This window comes from Pseudorasbora parva, chromosome 14 (assembly GCF_024679245.1).
Source record: "Pseudorasbora parva isolate DD20220531a chromosome 14, ASM2467924v1, whole genome shotgun sequence".
NCBI lineage: Eukaryota > Metazoa > Chordata > Actinopteri > Cypriniformes > Gobionidae > Pseudorasbora > Pseudorasbora parva.
The window spans coordinates 24240727-24260758 of record NC_090185.1 but is presented as its reverse complement, the minus strand read 5'-3'; the positions used below and the strand labels follow the sequence as shown (position 1 = coordinate 24260758).

The 20032-nt window shown below is 36.5% G+C and overlaps 2 protein-coding genes across 4 annotated transcripts; one reads left to right on the top strand and one right to left on the bottom strand.

Annotated features, from left to right (window-relative positions):
- Positions 1-701: 701 nt before the first annotated feature.
- Positions 702-20024, top strand: rex1bd (required for excision 1-B domain containing). Of its 2 annotated transcripts, XR_010897892.1 has the most exons (6): positions 702-857; positions 1282-1364; positions 1484-1688; positions 2069-2157; positions 7383-7532; positions 19895-20024. XR_010897892.1 is itself a non-coding variant. In XM_067415979.1 (5 exons), exons 1-5 carry the CDS (start codon positions 855-857, stop codon positions 7453-7455), a joined length of 453 nt encoding a protein of 150 aa, XP_067272080.1. In that variant the 5' UTR covers positions 702-854; the 3' UTR covers positions 7456-7756. The 2 variants fall into 2 exon arrangements, 1 of the variants encoding a protein (XP_067272080.1); XM_067415979.1 differs by lacking the exon at positions 19895-20024 and having other exon boundaries at positions 7383-7756.
- Positions 8426-18708, bottom strand: crlf1b (cytokine receptor-like factor 1b). 2 transcript variants are annotated; one of them, XM_067415974.1, is made up of 8 exons: positions 18390-18708; positions 17015-17293; positions 16803-16932; positions 16544-16710; positions 15645-15802; positions 13894-14062; positions 9801-9978; positions 8426-9227 (listed from the first exon to the last, which is right to left on the bottom strand). In XM_067415974.1, exons 1-8 carry the CDS (start codon positions 18517-18519, stop codon positions 9071-9073), a joined length of 1368 nt encoding a protein of 455 aa, XP_067272075.1. In that variant the 5' UTR covers positions 18520-18708; the 3' UTR covers positions 8426-9070. The 2 variants fall into 2 exon arrangements, with proteins under 2 accessions (XP_067272075.1, XP_067272076.1); XM_067415975.1 differs by lacking the exon at positions 8426-9227 and having other exon boundaries at positions 9699-9982.
- Positions 20025-20032: the final 8 nt, after the last annotated feature.

Below are 20032 nucleotides of genomic sequence, written 5' to 3'. Positions count from 1 at the left end.
AAGGGATAGTTCACCCAAAAATCTGTCATCATTTACTCCAAACCTGTATGGATTTCTTTGTTATATGGAACATAAAATACTTTTTTTGAAGAATGTTTGTAACCAAACTATGGAAGCTTTAAAAAATAAAATATTAATTGCGACTTTTTATCTCAGAATTGCGTTATATAAAGGCCAGAGTTTAAGTTATATAGTCAGAATTGCATAATATAAAGTAGCAAATGCTAGATAAAAAGTAAAATAAAATAAAAATACTATGGAAGTCAATGAGGACCCATTAACTGTTTTGTTACAAACATTCTTCAAAATATCTTCTTTTATGCTCCACATAACAAAGAAACTCATACAGGTTTGGGACTTGGGGGCGAGTAAATAATGACAGATTTTTATTTTTATTTTGGGTGAACTATCCCTTTAAGTAATTGTGCTAAAAGGCATAAACCATTATATTAACAATATAGCATATTAACAGTCAAAATGGCAGCTACAACACAAGAATTAAAAAGGGCCAAATAGAAAATACGACAGAAAGAAAAAATAAATAGGGGTGTAGAAATAACTAGTCAAAATAAACTATATATATATATATATATATATATATATATATATATATATATATATATATATATATATATATATATATATATATATATATATATATCTCAAATTAATCTTTATTCAGGTTTGGCCAGTACGCGAGCATCGCATCGCGGTGACGTCACATGACGTTGTTGTCCGCGAACCTAAACAGGAAGTGAGTGCTACAGCGTGACTACACGAAACGACACACATGTCGCGAGTGATTAGAAACATCAGCCAAGAAACGAAAACACCGAAAGCACAGTTTCAGCATCATGGTAAGTTAATGCTAAAAATTCAGCCTGTTTCATATAATTAGATTCAAGAATATGAAATTACCAGAAAATGTATACAAAGTCGCTAAATTGCTAATGCTATACAGAAGTACAAATGTTCAACAATTTTATTCTAATAAAAGTTACAAATATTACATAAATAGTAGTAAAGTTCATATTAACAAAAAATAATACTACAATATATACAAATACTTTCTTATTATATCACTGTGGATTATATGTTTTGAACATTTGCCTTGGGGATAATTTATGATTTGAAGTAGCCTACCGTTTAAATAACAGTTTATGAATAAGTTAATCATACACACATACATAAATATATGGGATTCATATTGTTCTTAAAGTCTTTGATGTTTTGTGTGTTGTCTATCCTAACTTAATATCATGCATCTTTCATTTTTTAAAGGCACCTACAGACTTCAAAAATTTGGTCAGAAGATTTTATGTTCTTCAAGCTGAGCGTGTGGAGGCGTACAAACTATTTGAGGAGTAAGTCTATCTATCTATCTATCTATCTATCTATCTATCTATCTATCTATCTATCTATCTATCTATCTATCTTTCTGTCTGTCTGAGGTATTTTGAGGTAATACAGTTGTTGTTCTCAGGGGTCATGAGGCGTACTTAAGGACGGGACCACACTATGACTTTGAGCACTACAAACAGCTGGTAAATGAGATAACAAAAGCATTCTGTGGCATTTCCAAAGAAGTTCTGAAGATTAAAGAGCAACTGCACCAAGACTTCGACCGGCCAGACCTTTCAGAGCACATTGACAAACTGCAGATAAAAGAGAAAGAAAAGCTAGAGCTGGTAGGCACTTTTATCATATCAACAATATATAAAGCATTCTAATGTGCTTTTAAATTCCAGATTATTTTGTCAGTCTGATAAAATAGCTGGAAATTGATTAATCACATTGTAAATGGAAAGTTGAGTGCATTTTGCATCATGGGATGCAACATTTCAGTCAGTGCATTGATATTTTATATGCATAAGAAACCATTCTATGATGTGCACTGTCAAGTGTATTTACTTAGGGTAGTAAATAAACATTTAAGTCATGCATTACTTTTGTGTCATCCAGTTAGCATGATTTTGCTCCTATTTTTATGCAAAAAACTAAAATAGTATTTAACCAAATCTGTAACTGTTTACTGTATTAATGTCTATCTACATTAACCTCTTTTTAGACAGCGAAGTTACAGTTGGCCAAGCAGAACGCCCAGGATCACCCAGAAGATGAGGATTTCCAGGAGAAAGTCCGCGAGATCAAACAGGAGTAAGTGCAACTTTTTCTACACGCCTCCTAATGTCAAATACATGATACACAAAATGACTGGCAAGTAGTGATAGGTGTAATCGTCATTACTACGTCATGAATTGCTGTAATTTAAGTACTTTTCCCTTATAAAATTCAAGTAATTAATTAGTTTGAACTTTTCTGTAATATAATTAGCGCTACTTCTGATGTGATTGCATTAAATACTTTATCGACCTGAACAATTCTATATAAAAGAATAAAATAGTAGATTCAACATTAAAATGTAATGTCTAATGTTAAAATTTAAATATTTTGGTCAGTTTGGTCAATAATAATTTCTGCAATTTTATATTATATATTTGAAAGAATTAAAAGAGCCGTTCCATGTCTATCATTGTATTGTTCATATAGTTGAGGTTGATATGGGATGCGATATTGTTTAGAAAGATTAATTAGTACAGTAATAGAATTACACTGTTGAAGATGTAATTAGTAACTAGTAATTAATTACTTTTCTAGAGTGACTTTCCCAACACTGATGGCAATAGTAGTAAATATTATTACACTTCAAAATAATGGTTTTCTATTTTAATATACTTTAACATTTAAATTGAATTTATGAAGTGAATATATGAAGTAATGATGCTGGAACAATTTTTTTAAATAGAAAACCATTATTTTAAATTGTAATAATATTTCACAATATTACAGTTTTTTCTGTATTTTGAAATTTAAAAAACAAATTTCGAAGGTGAAAATTAATATTAAAATTAATTTTAAAAAAATTACAAAAAAAGCGGAAACAAATCCCCCGCCGTGGTAGTAGAGGTGTGGCTGTCTGCTTCACGAGTGAGCGCGCACATGGGGGTTCAGGGACAGGTCACAGGAGTCACTGCTGAAAGTGGACGCGTCTTGCAGAGAAGATGGCAGAAAGTGCAGAGCCCAACTCGACATGTCTGGAAGTACGTTGGATTTTGGTCGGTAGGAGATAAAATTGTTGAGCTGCGACCCCGCGAGATAAAGTTATATGTAAGCTATGCAAAAATACAGTTAGCATACCATGCCTCATTTGATTTAACATTAAACAGAAACATAACTAAAATGTAGGCTACTGTACTGACTGAAGAGATATTGCATGATTAAAGGATAAATGCACTGCTTTCACTGGTGTGATTATTTACCATGCCAGGGAAAAGCTCCATGTTTAGCACAGCAGAGCTCGCTCAGAGCGCTCAATATGCTGTAAAACTTCAATTAATATTAATAATATTTGTTTCAATCACTGAATGAAGCCTGCTATATTTGGGACAAGAGTTGCAGGTCTCGCGACCTTAAATTGCTTGCACAAAACTCTTGATCAGCACTCAAAGTTTGTTCATTTAAACCGTTATCCGCGGAGCAGTATATACAGACAGATCCATAAATATTGGGACATCGACACAATTCTAATCGTTTTGGCTCTATACACCACCACAATGGATTTGAAATGTAACAAACAACTTTTAGCTTTAATTTGAGGGTATTTACATCTAAATCAGGTGAACGGTGTAGGAATTACAACAGTTTGTATACCTGCCTCATACTTTTTAAGGGACCAAAAGTAATGGGACACAATCATAAATCATAATATAGCTGCTTTATATTGAATGCTTTGTTTCGCATTACCGGGGCCAAGCGCAACAAAAGCAAACAAGTAAGCTAACAAAAATGAGTGAGACATTTGGAGACACTTTTTAAGCAAAAATGTTGAAACCCCACATTAATACATTGAGTTGTATAGTGTGTTACCAAAATTACATGTTTTGTTTAATTATAGTGCCACCAAGAGGCACAATCATTAAAAAAAATTGTGTGTCCTCAGAGTGAGCCCATAGATGTCTATGTGGATTTTGGTGAAAATATCTCATTTCGTTTTGGAGTTAGACATTTAAATGAAAAAAAAAACACATTAAAAATGACTGACACCTGACTTTGATTGGATTTTACTACCCCTTACTATCAATGTTTTGGCATTAACTTTTAGCTATCAACCTATGTTTCCGAAATTCTGACGCTGTTTTCGCCTCGATTGGACTAGCGGTTATGAGAATATCAGCTAATGTTTGGTAAGCACTTAATTACAACTCTGCACAAACTATACATCGAAACCTGGGAAATCTGGTATCGTTGGACTCGGTAAGGATTCAGGAGACAAAAAAGTTACTCCCATCAAAATATGCTAACCACACCCAAAGTTATAAGCGTTTGAAGAAAAAAAACTCCACTAGGTGGCGCTGTTTTGGAACTTCTCAGGCTACTTCAGGGCATAGTGGTGATGACCCATACCTAGTTTCGTAACAATCCATTCATGTGTTCATAAAATACAGCTTTTTAGCACATAATTCAAAATGGCCAACATCCAAAATGGCCGACATGTCAAAATTGGATATTAGTCGATTCAGCATGACACCCCAAATCTAACAAGGTTATTTTATTTGATTGATTTTTGGATAAACGGTTCAGAAGTCATAAGCCAACAATTTTCGTATCTCCGGATCAGTAGGTGGTGCTTTCGCCGAAACGCGGCATGTGTCCTCAGGTCATACTTGTGATGACGTGTACCAAATTTTTTTTGAATATGATAAAGCGTTGCGGAGATATAGACTTTAGTGTGTTTTTGCAACCACTACGTAAAATTTGTTTGCGCGTTTATCAAAAATGATTTGATGAATCAACTTGAATTCGATACTGAATTCGGAAAATGACGTCATAAGGTGCAATCAAATCGGCTTGAGCCAAGGAATCAGAGGAAAAAATGTTTGTGTCTAGCTCTTATGGTTCAAAAGTTATTAGCATAAACATGAGTAAAACTTTGGACAGTTGGTGGCACTAGAGGAAAGGATTTAGAGACTCCAAATTTGGTGTGGTTACTATTGGTACTGACCTCTATCAGTGTACCAAATTTCATAACTTTCCCGCAAGCGGTTCTATAGGCTTCCATAGACTTCCAGAGCAGAAGAAAAAGAAGTAGCAGAATATTATTAATAATAGGAATGCTAACGATTTCAAGAGGGACTCCGCACCTTTGGTGCTTGGCCCCTAATTTCACTTTTCAATACTTGGTTGCAAATCCTTTGCAGTCAATTACAGCCTGAAGTCTGGAATGCATTGACATCCCCAGAGTCCCAGACGCTGGGTTTCATCCCTGGTGATGCTCTGCCAGGGCTCTACTGCAACTGTCTTCAGTTCCTGCTTGATCTTGAGGCATTTTCCCTTCAGTCTTGTCTTCAGCAAGTGAAATGCATGCTCAATCAGATTCAGGTCAGGTCATTGACTTGGCCATTGCACAGAGGTGGAATAAAGTACACAACTCTATTACTTGAGTAAAAGTAAAAGTACTACTGGTCAAATATTACTCTGTTACAAGTGAAAGTTGTAAAAATAGATTTTTACTCAAGTAAAAGTACAGAAGTATTCGTTTTCAAAAGTACTTAAGTATCAAAGTAAATTTCCTTTTTTATGGCAATGCATTATTTTATTATTGTTGTATAAATGCACATTATGCCATAACATGGTTTAAGCCAGTCAATGATGCTCCATCTGACGTACTAGCATACGACTAACTTAAACTCATTTAAATACTTGTATAAAAGTTACAAAGCTCTTTACAAAGCTGCTGTCTCTTTAAGGCCGAACGCACGGATCCAATACACTGATACACATCTGATATTCTCCCAACTTTACTCTTCTCTTTCTCCCAGACATTTACATTTTTAATATTTTATAAGACATGCACCAAGTGTATGCCAACTAAACTAATCTTGATTTTTTTTAAACTGAAAGATACTTTCAAAGTATGGCTATGGGTGCACACACATCTTCTTCCATTTTGCTATGAACTGATCAGTGTTCAAAAAAAGTTGGGAAAATGTATATGACCCTATAAGAGTGATTCCTGACAGACTGTCTGAAACAACCACACTAAAAAAAGTCCTGCGACTTTTAGAGCTGCTACAGAAACGACTTTCGACCTTGATAAAAATGTAGTGGAGTAAAAAGTACGATATTTGTCTTTCAAATGTAGTGAAGTAAAAGTCATAAGTTTCCAGAAAAAATAATACTTCAGTAAAGTACAGATACTCAAAAAGTGTACTTAAGTACAGTACTCAAGTAAATGTACTTAGTTACTGTCCACCTCTGCCATTGCATAACATTCCACTTCTCTCCCTTAAAAACTCATTGGTTGCTTTCGCAGTATGCTTTGGGTCATTGTCCATCTGCACTGTGAAGCGCCGTCCAATGAGTTCTGAAGCATTTGGCTGAATATGAGCAGCCAATTGTCCCATTACTTTTTAAAAGTCTGCAGTTAAAGCACATCTTGTTCATTTCATTTCAAATCCATTGTGGTGGTGTATAGAGAGTCAAAAGTTTGTTTTTGAATATTCTTATAATTCCTTATGCTCATCAAGCCCACATTTATTTTATCAAAATACAGAAAAAACTTTCTGTGAAATATCATTACAATTTAAAATTGTTCCAGCATCATTACTCCAGTCTTCAGTGTCAGATGATCCTTCAGAAATCAATTCTAATATGCTGATTTATTATTAATGTTGCAATGTTTTAAATAAACCTCTTAATATTTTTTTTACAACCTATGATATTTTTTTCAGGATTCTTTGATGAATTAACCGTCCAAAAATAACATTTATTTAAAATAATAAGAATAAATGCATTAAAAAAAGAAAATTAAGATTTTCTAACAATATACACTACTGTTCAAAAGTAAGTTTTTTTTTCTTCTTATTTTTTTTTAAAAGAAATTAATACTTTTATTCAGCAAGGATGTGTTAAATTGATAAGTGGTAGTAAAGATTTATAATGTTATAAAAGATATATGTATATGCACACACACACACACACACACACACACTTTTATGTTAGATGTTATAATACGTTGATATAAAACATTTAAAATAATTATATTATTAATATATTTCTGCTGTTATATATTGAATATTACTGATAAAAACAATGAATTAATAAAATAAATTAATGTAATTTAATTAAAAATGAATAAAAAAGTATAAATTTTTATACAATTCATTAAATAAAGAAAATATCACTACTGTATCAATACTATAATGTTTCATCTTGGTTTTGTTGTACTTTGTACAGTATATCAGGGTAATGATTAAAACCTATTATTGTTAAACATCCAAATAAAAAATCTGTCTCTTTCTGTTTCGCCCCATCTCTGTCAGTGTAATAAAGAATACAGCTGCTTTGAGTGAGATTCTGCAAGACTTCAAGTATGACTCGGAAGAGCCGGAGTGAGATGTAGTCTGTCTCAGGAGACAGAAATGGATTCAGATCCTCTATGAACTTTCCCTTCTAATGAAGAGTCATCTAAGGTATCGATTGCTGTCTCTGCGCCTCATAGATAGACTGCATTGCTGATGCTGTTGCAGGGTTTGCGAATCATATTTTTATTAAAATATCTTTCATTTTATCATTTTGTTTATGTTTGAAATAGCTTGACATTTTGTTTATTAAACCAACACAATGTTCATTGAAAGGATAAAACTGTTAATTCTTAATTTAAATATTGTTCATGATCATATGCATAATAAGTGTTCCCATAACATTCCATAAATATTTTAAGACATTTATACAGACAAAACTATTTATACATAATGATACAGTATTTACATGAAGTCTTTGAACAGAGAGGATAAACAAGTTGCAAACTGCATTTAAAATTCCACTTAAATGATCCAATGTTTGCCAATTAAAGGGACAGTACACTGAAATGAAATGAAACGTCTGTCATTATTCACTCACACTCACGTCATTCCTGTCAAACTGTATGCATTTTTTTCTAATGTGAAGGCTTTCAAGTTTCAAAAAAGACACAAAAGCACTAAAAAGTTTTCCAAGTGATGATATTCAAAGTCTTCTGAAGACATATGATAGTTTTGTGTGAGGAACAGTTATTTGACTCTGAATCATTGAGTCATTAAACACAAGAATCGTAATTGAATCATTCAGATAAAGTTTCGTAAACTAGATCAGTGAAGAACAATTCATTCAGAACATTGCTAATTATCTCATGAACTAGATTTAAGATCCGTTTCAATTTGATCTGTCCGTCACACAAAATATAGGCCTTGGAATATAAAGCACAAGTCGGATTTATGATACTTTTATAGGGCTTCAGTCCTCATTTAACTTTTTTGGTAGCACTTTACAATAAGGTTTAATTTGTTAAAGGGATAGTTCATGCAACCATGAAAATTCTGTCATTATTTATTCACCCTCATGTTGTTCCAACTTGTCATTGAACCTGTACAAGTCTTTCTTCTGTTTAACTAAAAAGAAGATATTTGGAAGAATGTTGGTAACCCGATAGTTGACGGCACCCATTGACTTCCATGGTATTGTCTGGTTACCAACTTATCTTCAAAATAACTTGTTTTGTGTTCAACAGAAGAAAGAAACTCATACAGGTTTGGAACAACTTGAGGGGGAGTAAATGATGACAAAATGTTCATTTTTGGGTGGACTATCCCTTTAACATTAGGGGCTATTGCACTGGAGGAACATTTTCATAGAGTGAAATATTTAAATTCGTTTTGTTGTTGCTTAAATTATCACTCTTTGCAAATACGGTAAACATAGTATATAAAATTGTCTGATCTGTCAGGGTTTTTTGCTTTCATTTTCAATCTACATGTGTGTCTTGAGTGTAAAGGTCCTCTTTTGAATGACAGGTCAATGGTGAGATGAGAAATGAGAATTAAAAAGTCTCCCATCATCAACATTTTATGCTCTCTTTCGTCATTTTCAGTCTCTCTTTATGTTTTAATGCCCCTTATAAATAACATGTCTGAGACAAAAGCACTTCCTTTGACGTATTTGACAGGGACTGTAGCAGGAGGCGAGCAGTAGATCATGTCGCCAAACTACGGATTCCTTCAGAGTCTTGGCTCATCCAGATGAAACGTCCCAAGCACTGGAGAGTGATAAAAACCTTGTCGTCGCAGGCCCCCGCAAACTCTCCCAAGCTCTTCTTTAGAGTTTCACTATGATTTACCGCTTTGTAGTACCTGAAAGGCAAGACAATGGCATTTACAAGTGAATGTGATGACTTGATATATGGGGACAGAGAAGCGTAATTGGTACCAGCCATTCTTGTGGCAGTTACATCGTGTTCTTCAAAGGACAGTGTGACTAATGAAGCGACCTAAGTTTCCCAACAGTCGTCAGGGCCAAAGCAACAGTAACCACTGAATCGGTTCAGAGAGCGTGCAGCGGATGTCGGATAGCATACGAGTACGCCACACAAGACTTCTCGGGCTCTGTTGGATCGCAGCTGAAGCCTTGCTGCACAGTCTAACCTAAAAGGAATTTATTAGCATTCCGGCTGATTACTTTGACTGGCCGTTCTCGTCTGTTGTGGTAACCGTCTGAAGATTATATGATGCTTCACCATTAGTAAAAGCAATCAAATGCGAGTCTATTGATCAAAAGAATAAACAGATATTTTGGCTCTCTTTTTTGTGGGTCATATAAAACCACTAAATGCTTTTTTGCACAGGCTGCATTTCATGTGTGCCAAGAGTGATGATTTGCCGTCTTGATATGTGTCGCAAAAGGAGGTACGCTTTGTCCGTACTGACCTGGTCGTGTGTTTTCTGGGCTTTCTGCAGCCAGACGCGCCATTGGTCGTAGAGTTTGATGCTGACGTCTGTACAGCCGTAAGAGTGTTTGCGCATCCAGCCGAAAAACTGCTTGAGCTCCTTTCTAAGCGTTGAGTTGTGCTCACTGGGCTTTGAATCGCACGAGCCACTGTGTGACCTTTCTGTTGGGAAATGAAAGTGATATTAAAATATTTCTCATGACTTTTTGGTAAACAGTTACATAAAATCATGACTGTAAATGTTCAATACTCAATACTATATGTAAATACACTATATTGCCAAAACTATTGGGACAACCTCCAAATCATGTGCTGCGTCCCAATTCGCCTACTTATACTACGTCCTAAAAGTATGTACTCTTTTTGTGAAGAAAAAGTATATACTTTTGAGTGTGTAGCAGAAAAGTATGCAAGCTTCGGGACATACTACTTCGCCATCTTTAACGGACTCTGTCGCTTAGTTACGTGCATCCAGTCACCGTTTAACTGCCCTGTCAATCATCGTCAGATTCGTCACAGTTCAAATCCTCCACATTCAGTTGAATCTCCTACCGTATCGGAGAGAAATGTAGCCGCTCGTTGATCTGCCATTTGTGGGTCTTTAATGCAGAGACTCTCCTCATGTATTTACAGTTTAAATATAATGATGCATTTAAAAGTTAATGGCCAAACGTGTCATTTCAAAAGTTCTCAATGCTGCTGCGGGTGAAATATAATGTGACAACACTGAATAAATATATTTTTGTCAGGTTAAATATTGGTAGTTGGTCACTCAAACCCCTTTATCTAAACTTCTCTACTTAACCGTCGAACTCGCACATCCGTCATGTTTGTAGTTTTTTAACGCTTTTTATCCGCGTTTGTAGTTCTAATCGAATCCTCGTCCAACTCGCAATGGGTTGTGGGCAATATCAGCCGTTAGAGTGCACATCGATCCATACTGTGAATTCGGACCGGAAATAGTAAACCATCCGGGAATCTTTGGAATACTCTTTTCAACATACTACGATTTGGGACATACTAATTCTATTTTCGAATACTATTTAGGATGGATAGTATGCGAATTGGGACGCAGGGATTGAGTTCAGATCTTCCAATCACTGGCCACAGGTGTATAACATCAAGCGCCTAGGCATGCATTTGTGAAAGAATGGGTCGCTCTCAGGAGTTCAGTGAATTCAAGCGTGGTACGAGGAGGTTGCCACCTGTGCAATAAGTCAATTTGTGAAATTTCCGCACTACTAAATATTTCACGGTCAACTGTTAGTGATATTATAACAAAGTGGTAGCAATTAGGAACAACAGCAACTCAGCCATGTAAAATCACAGAGTGGGGTCAGCGCATGCTGAGGCACAGTGCACAGAAGACTTCAACTCTCACAGTCAATAGCTACAGGTCTCCAAACTTCATGTGGCTTTCAGATTAGCTCAAGAACAGTGCATAGAGAGCTTCATAGAATGGGTTTCCATGGCCGAGCTACTGCATTCAAGCCTTACATCACCAAGTGCAATGCAAAGTGTTGGATGCAGGGGTGTAAAGCACACTGCCACTGGACTCTAGAGCAGTGGAGATGTATTGTCTATGTATGTATTGAGTGACGAAATCATGCTTCTCTAGCCCCTTTCACACTGCGATTCCGGCAAATACACGGATAATGCGACCCGGCATTTGTTCCCGGGCCGCTAGATTTGGTCCATTCACATTGCCAGCGAAATGCCCGTAATATGTGCGCTTTCACACACAACGCTTAACGGTCCCGGGTCGAGTTGACACGTGACATCCTGATGTGACGTATAATGGCGAGCGATCTCAGCTTCAGCGCGGATAGTAAGGAGCTCCGTGGTCTCGACTTGTGTCCAGTTTGCGCACATTTCTGCTTGTTTAATTTGAGTTTCTTTTGTATACGAACACTCTCTGCGTTTAAAACACCGACTAGCTCTTCTGGCACTGCAGGGTTGTATTATTGAAAAAACAAGGTCTAGGAGTCGCACGATAACTACGTACACGTTGCGGCATTAGTTTCGGCTTTTGTTCACACAGCGCTCGTCCCGGGTCGAATACCGCAATATTACTAGGTCCCTGACCCGGGTCGAATTCGGTAATCAATGCCGGGACGTGGTTGCTTTCACACAGAAGGCGACCCGGCAATGTTCCGGGACTATTGCGGGTCCGACGTGCAGTGTGAAAGGGGCTTCTGTTTGGCAATCCGATAGAAGAGTCTGGGTTTGGCTGTTGCCAGGAGAACGGTACTTGCCTGACTGAGAGAACTCTTAATGCTTTAGCATACCAAGACATTTCGGACAATTTCATGCTCCCAACTTTGTGGGAACAGTTTGGGGATGGCCCCTTCATGTTCCAACATGACTGCACACCAGTGCACAAAACATGGTTCATAAAGGCATGAATGAGTGAGTTTGGTGTGGAGCTTGACTGGCCTGCACAGATTCCTGACCTCAACCTGATTGAACATCTTTGGGATGAATTAGAACGGAGACTGCGAGTCAGGCCTTCTCGTCTAACATCAGTGCCTGACCTCACAAATGCGCTTCTAGAAGAATGGTCAAAAATTGCCATAAACACACTCCTAAAGCTTGTGGAAAGCCTTTCCAGAAGAGTTGAAGCTGTTATAGCTGCAAAGGATGGGCCAACTCTATATTAAACCCTACGGATTAAGAAAGGGATGTCATTAAAGTTCATGTGCATGTAAAGGCAGGAGTCCCAAAACTGTTGGCAATATAGTGTACTTAGACTGGCCGATTATAAAAATCTAAAATTTTCAACATTTTGACAGTATTCATTTTTGGATGCATGACATATCAGTACCATATGTCAATTATTATAATATAATAATTCTTACTGTTCATTATAATCTTTTGATTTCTAAATACAATTGTAGAATTTAAAATGATTGATTTTAGTGCTTTATTTAATTATTTAGACAACATTTTATACAATTTGAACACTGGTCATTTATTGTCCTATAATTATTAGCTTATAAGTAATAGCCAGAATTTTTATATTGATGAATCCTTAATTTTAACAATTTTTAACATATTATTTGTAATATATTAAAAGTGATAATTTTGTAAGTTTATGTGTTTGCATTATTTATATATTATTATTAGTGTTTTGAATGAGCTATTTTTACTTGTATAATTTCTCATTTCTGTTTTTCATCTATTTTTTATTTCAGCTGTATTTCAATTTATTAAAATTATTTAATATGAATACATTTAATTAATATAAATGACAACACTGAACTGAACTGATTCCTTACAAATGAATCATAAAAAAATAGTTTAGGCTATAATGCTTTTATACTTGTGGGAAAAGGAAGGATTGTGAATCTAGCCTGACAGCTAAATAACAGCTCTGTTCATAGGAAACTTAAAGCTGATATCTATGACATTGCTTAATTTTAAATCGCCAGCAAATTCTTCCTGAATATGTTGTGAATATTCAGTACATCATCCAGCTCATTTAGTATTTTATTGCATTAAGGTCTACATATTTTTATATGTCAACCATTTGTAAAACATTTGTTAAATTCAGCCCCAGCTGACGACAGTTGCTTAACTGCTGTTGATTGCACAGTGTTGCCCTGAGCGATGTGCACGTACCCATGAATAATAGGCTATTTACCATCTCTCTGCTAATGAGCTCTAAAGCATCAAACATAGAATGCAGGAGGAGGAGCTCAGACTTGCCATAACTCATATTGCTTGGCATAAAAAAGAGCTTAATAACATCCTCTCTTTAATGCAAGACATGTAACATAATTTCTTATGAACCAAATCTGTTTTCACTAAGCTTCAGGTCGATCGCCCTTTTAATCTTAACATGCTCTAAGACTTTTTTAATTTATCAATCTAAGACAAGCTGAAAGAATTTATCAATTGTCCCCTAAAGCGCTTTGACATTTTACTGAAGTCTTTTAAATCTGCCTGTGAGAGATCCCTATCAAGCAGCTTGATGTGTTTTTTTCGGTGTTTACATATGGTTTAAATCTAATTAGCTTATGATGCAGAAGCTTAATGTCAATGTTGCATTACTGCTATGAATTTTAGCTCACCAATACCAGGTGTCGACGCGGCGGTCGAGTGGCTCCAGTCGCTCCAGATACCTGCCTTCTTCGAGCCGTATATGCCCACTGGGTTACAGCGTACTTGGACAAAATACACAGTACCGGCCCTGAGACCTGCTAACCGACATGATGTTTGGTTTCCAGCATCATCTATCACCTGAGAGGAAATAGATAAGAAATAACTAAGAATAACATTTCAAGTATGCGCACTAGACATTATAACAGAACTAATAACAGAATATTCATTTTGGGGTGAACTATCCCTTAAAATCAGGGTTGTCCTATCCTACTCCTGGAGAGAAATTTCCTGCAAAGTTTAGCTCCAACACACCTGCTACCATAATGATACTGAATTGTAAAAAGCCTTTACATGCTTGTAGAACTTTGCTTTGAATGCTTGTAGAACTCTTAATTTTCTGAGAGCTACAACTTATACCACCTGACCACTGGAGATTTAAGGTGTGTTCTACTTGAAGCAGCGCTGCACAGACTAATTGGTGTATGACATACGAATCTATATTTACAGAAATTACGACATGGCGTTAATGCAGCATAAAGACCTTGGTTACCTGATTCAGGTGTGATTTTAATCAGGATGTATCCGAAATGGCATACTCTTTTGAGTTTGAGTAGGTACTTATTTTCACCACCCTTACTTTGTTTCTTTCTTTTTCCGTGGCCTCATGTGATAGTAAAGTGTCCATCATATACACACTTCAGAATCTCGCCGGAAATAGTAGGTCATCCAGGTACTTCCCGTCTACTGTTTTATGAGTAGTGTGAATTCAAACATGCTTCTTTGGTCACTAGGGTGGCCATATTTTGATTACCGAAAACCAGGACACTCGGCCCAGCAGTGAGATACTCAAAGTTTACCTAAAGATAACTTATTCATTTCAATACATTTTAAGTTTGCCTCCTTTGTATGGATACAAAATTGTTAGGGCTATCGAATCCTGCTCCACACTTTGAAAACAAAATATCTTTATTGGCAACCATGCTTCCATGAAGAACCTTTAATATCTATTGAACCTTTGCACAAAATATTCTATATAGTGCAAAAACCTTCTATAGATTATTAAAATGTTCTTCACACACAGAAATAAAAGGTTATTATAAGAACTGTTCACTGTTCATGAACTGTTCATATTCAAATAGTTGCCCAATAACTATAACCTTCTAGTAATCCTGAAGACCTTGATTAGTTTGTTTAGGTCTGTTTGAATAGGGTTGGAGTAAAACTGCAGAAAATAGCACCTTGAGGGCCAGTGTTGAGAACCCCTGTCCTATGGCATCGCTGTGAAAACTTGGAACCATTATATTCAATAGTGCAGTTTAGGTTCAACTAGGGTTGCTAGGTCTGTGCAACAAAAGTTGGCCAATGGGCCAGTCAAAAGGTGCCCAAAAATAGCCTAAAAATAGCCCAAAGCCATTTTCTCCAACAGCCGAATTCTCCTATAAATTTGTATGTCTGGTGGGGTGTTGGAACACCCAAATCGTACTGGGGTGGAAATCAACTCACGGAAACAACTTAAAAGTAGTCAAATTCCACAGGAAAATTACAGACTTGCCAACACTGGCTTCAACCCCAATTAAACACACCTGAACCAGCTAATCTTAAAGGATTACCAGAAACTTCTAGGCAGGTGTGTTGGGGCATGTTGGAGCTAAACTCTGCAGGACGTTGGCCCTCCAGGAGCAGGATTGGACACCATTGGACAAAACCCTTCCAACCATACCTTCCATTCGTCGCTCTCCTCCACGCGGTATCGTATCTGATACTTGGCCTGAAACAGGTAGTCTTTCAGGGCAGGAGGACTTCCCCAGCGTACACTTAACTGATCTTCCAAATCTCCAACACGGCTCACAAGGACATCAGGAGGCGGATCTGTAGTTACTGAACAGAAATGTTTCACATTATCTAACACTGTGAAAATTTTGTTTCAGAACTGTTGATCACCCAAAAGATAGTAAAAATACAAGAGGTAATTTTAAGCTCCCTTCAAAGAGTTGAAAACTAGCTGCTTGTAATTGAATCTCCCAATAAACCTTGATCGCTGCTCATTAGCTAGATGATATTTTGCCCGTGCAAATGCAATCTCCCATTTCCATTGATGTTTGCGATTGGACGTGGTCCACTGATATGTTTTTTAATCAAGCTTGCCTTTAGGGCAAAGCCAATCATGGAGAATTCCATAGCTTATTGTTTCAGAAGATGAGGAAATGAGGACTTGAAGATGGTGAAGTAATGTCTTTGCTTTTCTCTGCAAAAAGTGCTGATAGATGGATGTAATTTAATTGTGATTAATACGATTAATTCATTGGTATGTCAAAAAAGTAATTTGTCAAGTAATATATGTCAAATAATGCATTTTAACCAATTGCCAACAGACTTTCAGCTGCCTGTTGACCTTCAAACTTCTATTTTCACAAGTTGCTTTTTGGAACGGTTTCAGCAGTTGGAAAGTGCTTTTACAGTCTGTAAAAATCTATTCTCTCAGACGAGTGTGTGCGCACCATATGCGAGACGTTCAGATGGTTTTGTGCATCTATGTGTGAGTTGGGAATTGTAATCCCAAGTCACCTTGATCCCACCATCCAGTTTTCCATCAAACAAGCGTATTTTAGACCTACTTACCTACATCTAAAATGTCTAAGGTGACCACATCAGAAGTGGCAGAGCCGAGCTGATTGGACGCATCCACCCAGACTTCATATGGTGTAAAAATTGCAAGGTCACGTGGAACGTAGCACATATACGGCTTTCCCGTGTAGTCCTCGCAGTCTTTCTCTTTACCGTACCATCTAGATGGTCATCAAAATGGAAATTGCATGCTGAAAGGGATTCTTGCAAAAAAAATGTGGCAATATAAAGTTTTTTTGTTATAAAATCTCACTTTAGTTTGTATTTGAGGACGTATTTGGTGTTGATGAACGTTTCCCCCGTACTCCCTGGACTCCATCTACAGCTGAGATCTTTGGTGTTTCGTGACCAGCATGTCAGGTTGACGGGTTTCTCAGGGGGTGCTGTAAATCAAATTAAATGAAAAGAAGCATGAATATTCAAAAACACAAGGGAAAAAACACCAAAACTTGTTCACACACTCACAGCCGACATAAATACACGATCCGGCCAACACTTCTCCGTTGCTTCGGTGGCAAACCAGGTTGTCTCCTGACTGCTGCAAGGAGCCATTGAGTTGATGAAGTGTGACGCTTGATTCGGTTGGGCTCAGGACTCTGTAAGTGTTTCTCGCCAAGCGTCTTCCGTTCAGCGTCCAGTACAAGGATCTAGCTGTTATTTCCAGCTCGGCACTAACGGTGCACACTGCAGTCAAGCTCGAGCCAATGTGAAGCACTGGATCCTGGGGGGATATGACAGCCAAGTCTGGGGGTCAGAAGAAGAGGAGGTTTCATGATTCCAGCAAATTTTACAACTGGATTTATGACCGGCAGTTGGAAAGGTTGCATAAGGTCATTTTTCAGCATTTTAAGTGGTTTCCCATCTTGTAAATTTTCGTCTTGTGTGTCCAATGAGCTCATATTTATTCATGTTTAAGATAAATGTTTGTTGGGAACAATGGCTGGGTTTGAAAAGCTACTACTGGCCTTAAGGGAAAACAAGTGTTGATGTGGATCATTTCTGCTCCTGGTGGGAGGCGGACAAGCTCTTTAACGTGCCATTGAACTCTAAGGAACATTGAAGAAGAAGAGTTAGGAAACAACTATGGGACTTATTATTTTTTCTCCTTGAGTTCGGAAATACAGACCAATGAACTAGTGAATAAACAACTTTATGTACAATTAGGGCTATATTCAATTTAGCATACCGTTTTTATCGCTTCTGTTTGATCAAAACACCGAACGTGGCGGATGATTGTTTTTGTTGCATAGCAACGTTGTTATATAATGGACTATATCTTTTTAGCGGAAGAATGCGTAAATTACTTTATTTTATTTTATGCAAAAAACCCTTGTCATTAATAAATGTATTATGAGGCAACTATTTTATAATAGCAATAATGCATATATAGAGCTGTTTTGTGAATAAAACTACCTATTTTACCTTATTTTCTTATGTTTATTAGTAAACATTGTTATTCTAAACTATTATTTTTGTTATCTTATCGTCTCTTTGCACACATTTACCATGGTAACTACAGTTTCTTCCAAATACAATTAGTATTAGTGCTGTAAACGATTATAGGGTCGCCTTCAAATAGCATGAAAAACTTTTTGTCATTTAGTTGTATTTGTTTTTAATCAAAGCAGTTAATGACAAATTGCCACTGTTTAAAGTAATAATTCTTCATTAGCTATTTTAGCGTGAACTAAGGAAAACGTATCCTCTAAATTGACATTCCCTTAAGTAGATATGGAAATGAAAACAAACACCTCAAAAAATAACCTTTAAATAAAGATGAAGTGCAGACGTCTTCTTATGGCTTTAAATAAACTCTAAATACACCTGAAATCGTACTTACGTGCTGTGAGCGCATACGGTAGAAGCGCAACAAAAAACAACATAATGACTGAAATTGTCATTTGTCTGTCGCGCGCGCTCTCAACTCGATTCTTGCCATGGTGATGGGAGCGCGCGTACTCATAATCCATTCTCCTTCACATAAACGGCACAAAAATAAAAGCCTTAATCACCAGAAAGCTTCGTAAAAATCATTGCTGGTTACGAAAAGCACCATTATGCGGAAAGGACGCTCAGATTCACCTTCCCTCTCAATTTTAGAGAAGAATCAATATAGTGAACGCCTCAAAAGCTGAAAAAGTTGATTCTTCTGAAGCTCCTCCCATGTCTTACCACACAGCCACAAGTCATTATTAGTAGGGCATCTGCAGACAGTGTTTTCTTTACTATTTTGTATGCCAAGTTGGAAAATAATGAAATAAACCCTTTCCAAAAGTGTCAGCTATTCATCACATATTTGTTATTTAGGCTATAATCTATCTGTAGTGCATAGTTATGGGCTGTTTTTTTACACTGCAAATCCACACCCATGCTGCTTTAATATGAATTGTGTAATTGCTGAATAGTTAACAAATAGCCCTAGGCTATCATTTAGAGATCAAACAATAATTTATTACCATGAATGTATTTTAAAATGTTGTAATATTTATTAGACTTTAGACCTTTTTAACTTGTGCATATTTTCTTAGCGCATGTAGGCCTATTTTGATTATTAATTTATTTATATTTTGGATAGATAACAAACTCCTGGTCGCTGCTGTTCACACAACAAACACTGCAAAAAAGTTATATGATCTATGAGTTATGAGAACGCTACGTTTTTTATGTACATTGCTTGTACATCTCATCAAACTAAGTCGAGCAATTTTCAACTTTTTTTATAAGTTCTACAAGATTCCACTTTTCTTTTTTTTTTTTTTTTTAAATCAGTTTAATAAACATCCAAGTGAATATTGTTCAGCTCCATGTTCAGCTCAAGTAACATTTTTTAAAATGGGGGAAAATTCATTTGTAATCTAAGAATAAATGCATATTTACTTTTACATGAAAATGTTATATATAGTCATTTTTCGGCTAATGTAAATATATAATTGTGTGTGTGTGTGTGTGTGTGTGTGTGTGTGTGTGTGTGTGTGTGTGTGTGTGTGTGTGTGTGTGTGTGTGTGTGTGTGTGTGTGTGTGTGTGTGTGTGTGTGTGTGTGTGTGTGTGTGTGTGTGTGTGTGTGTGTGTGTGTGTGTGTGTGTGTGTGTGTGTGTGTGTGAGTGTGTGAGTGTGTGAGAGAGAGACCGAGAGAGAGAGAAAGAGAGTGTGTGTTAATAATATCAAAAAATAATATAAAATACAATTTTAAGGAGTTAAATCCACATATTGTTTCATTTTTTCAGTTCTTTTGCTCATGGCAATTTAAAAATAATTAGAACTTAATTGTTTAATCTGGTAGAAATTAAACATTTGTTTGGTCGCTTTTATTTACAATAATAAACTAGAAATATTTCCCCCTGTAGGCTATTCTACATTCTTTCCATCCACTCCCGATCTGCTGCCTGCGATACATTGCATTGGACGGAGACGCGCAGCGCGTGCGTGATGATGTGAGGAGTGACGACACGGCGCATCAAAGGCACGAGATCTCCGAGGCTGAT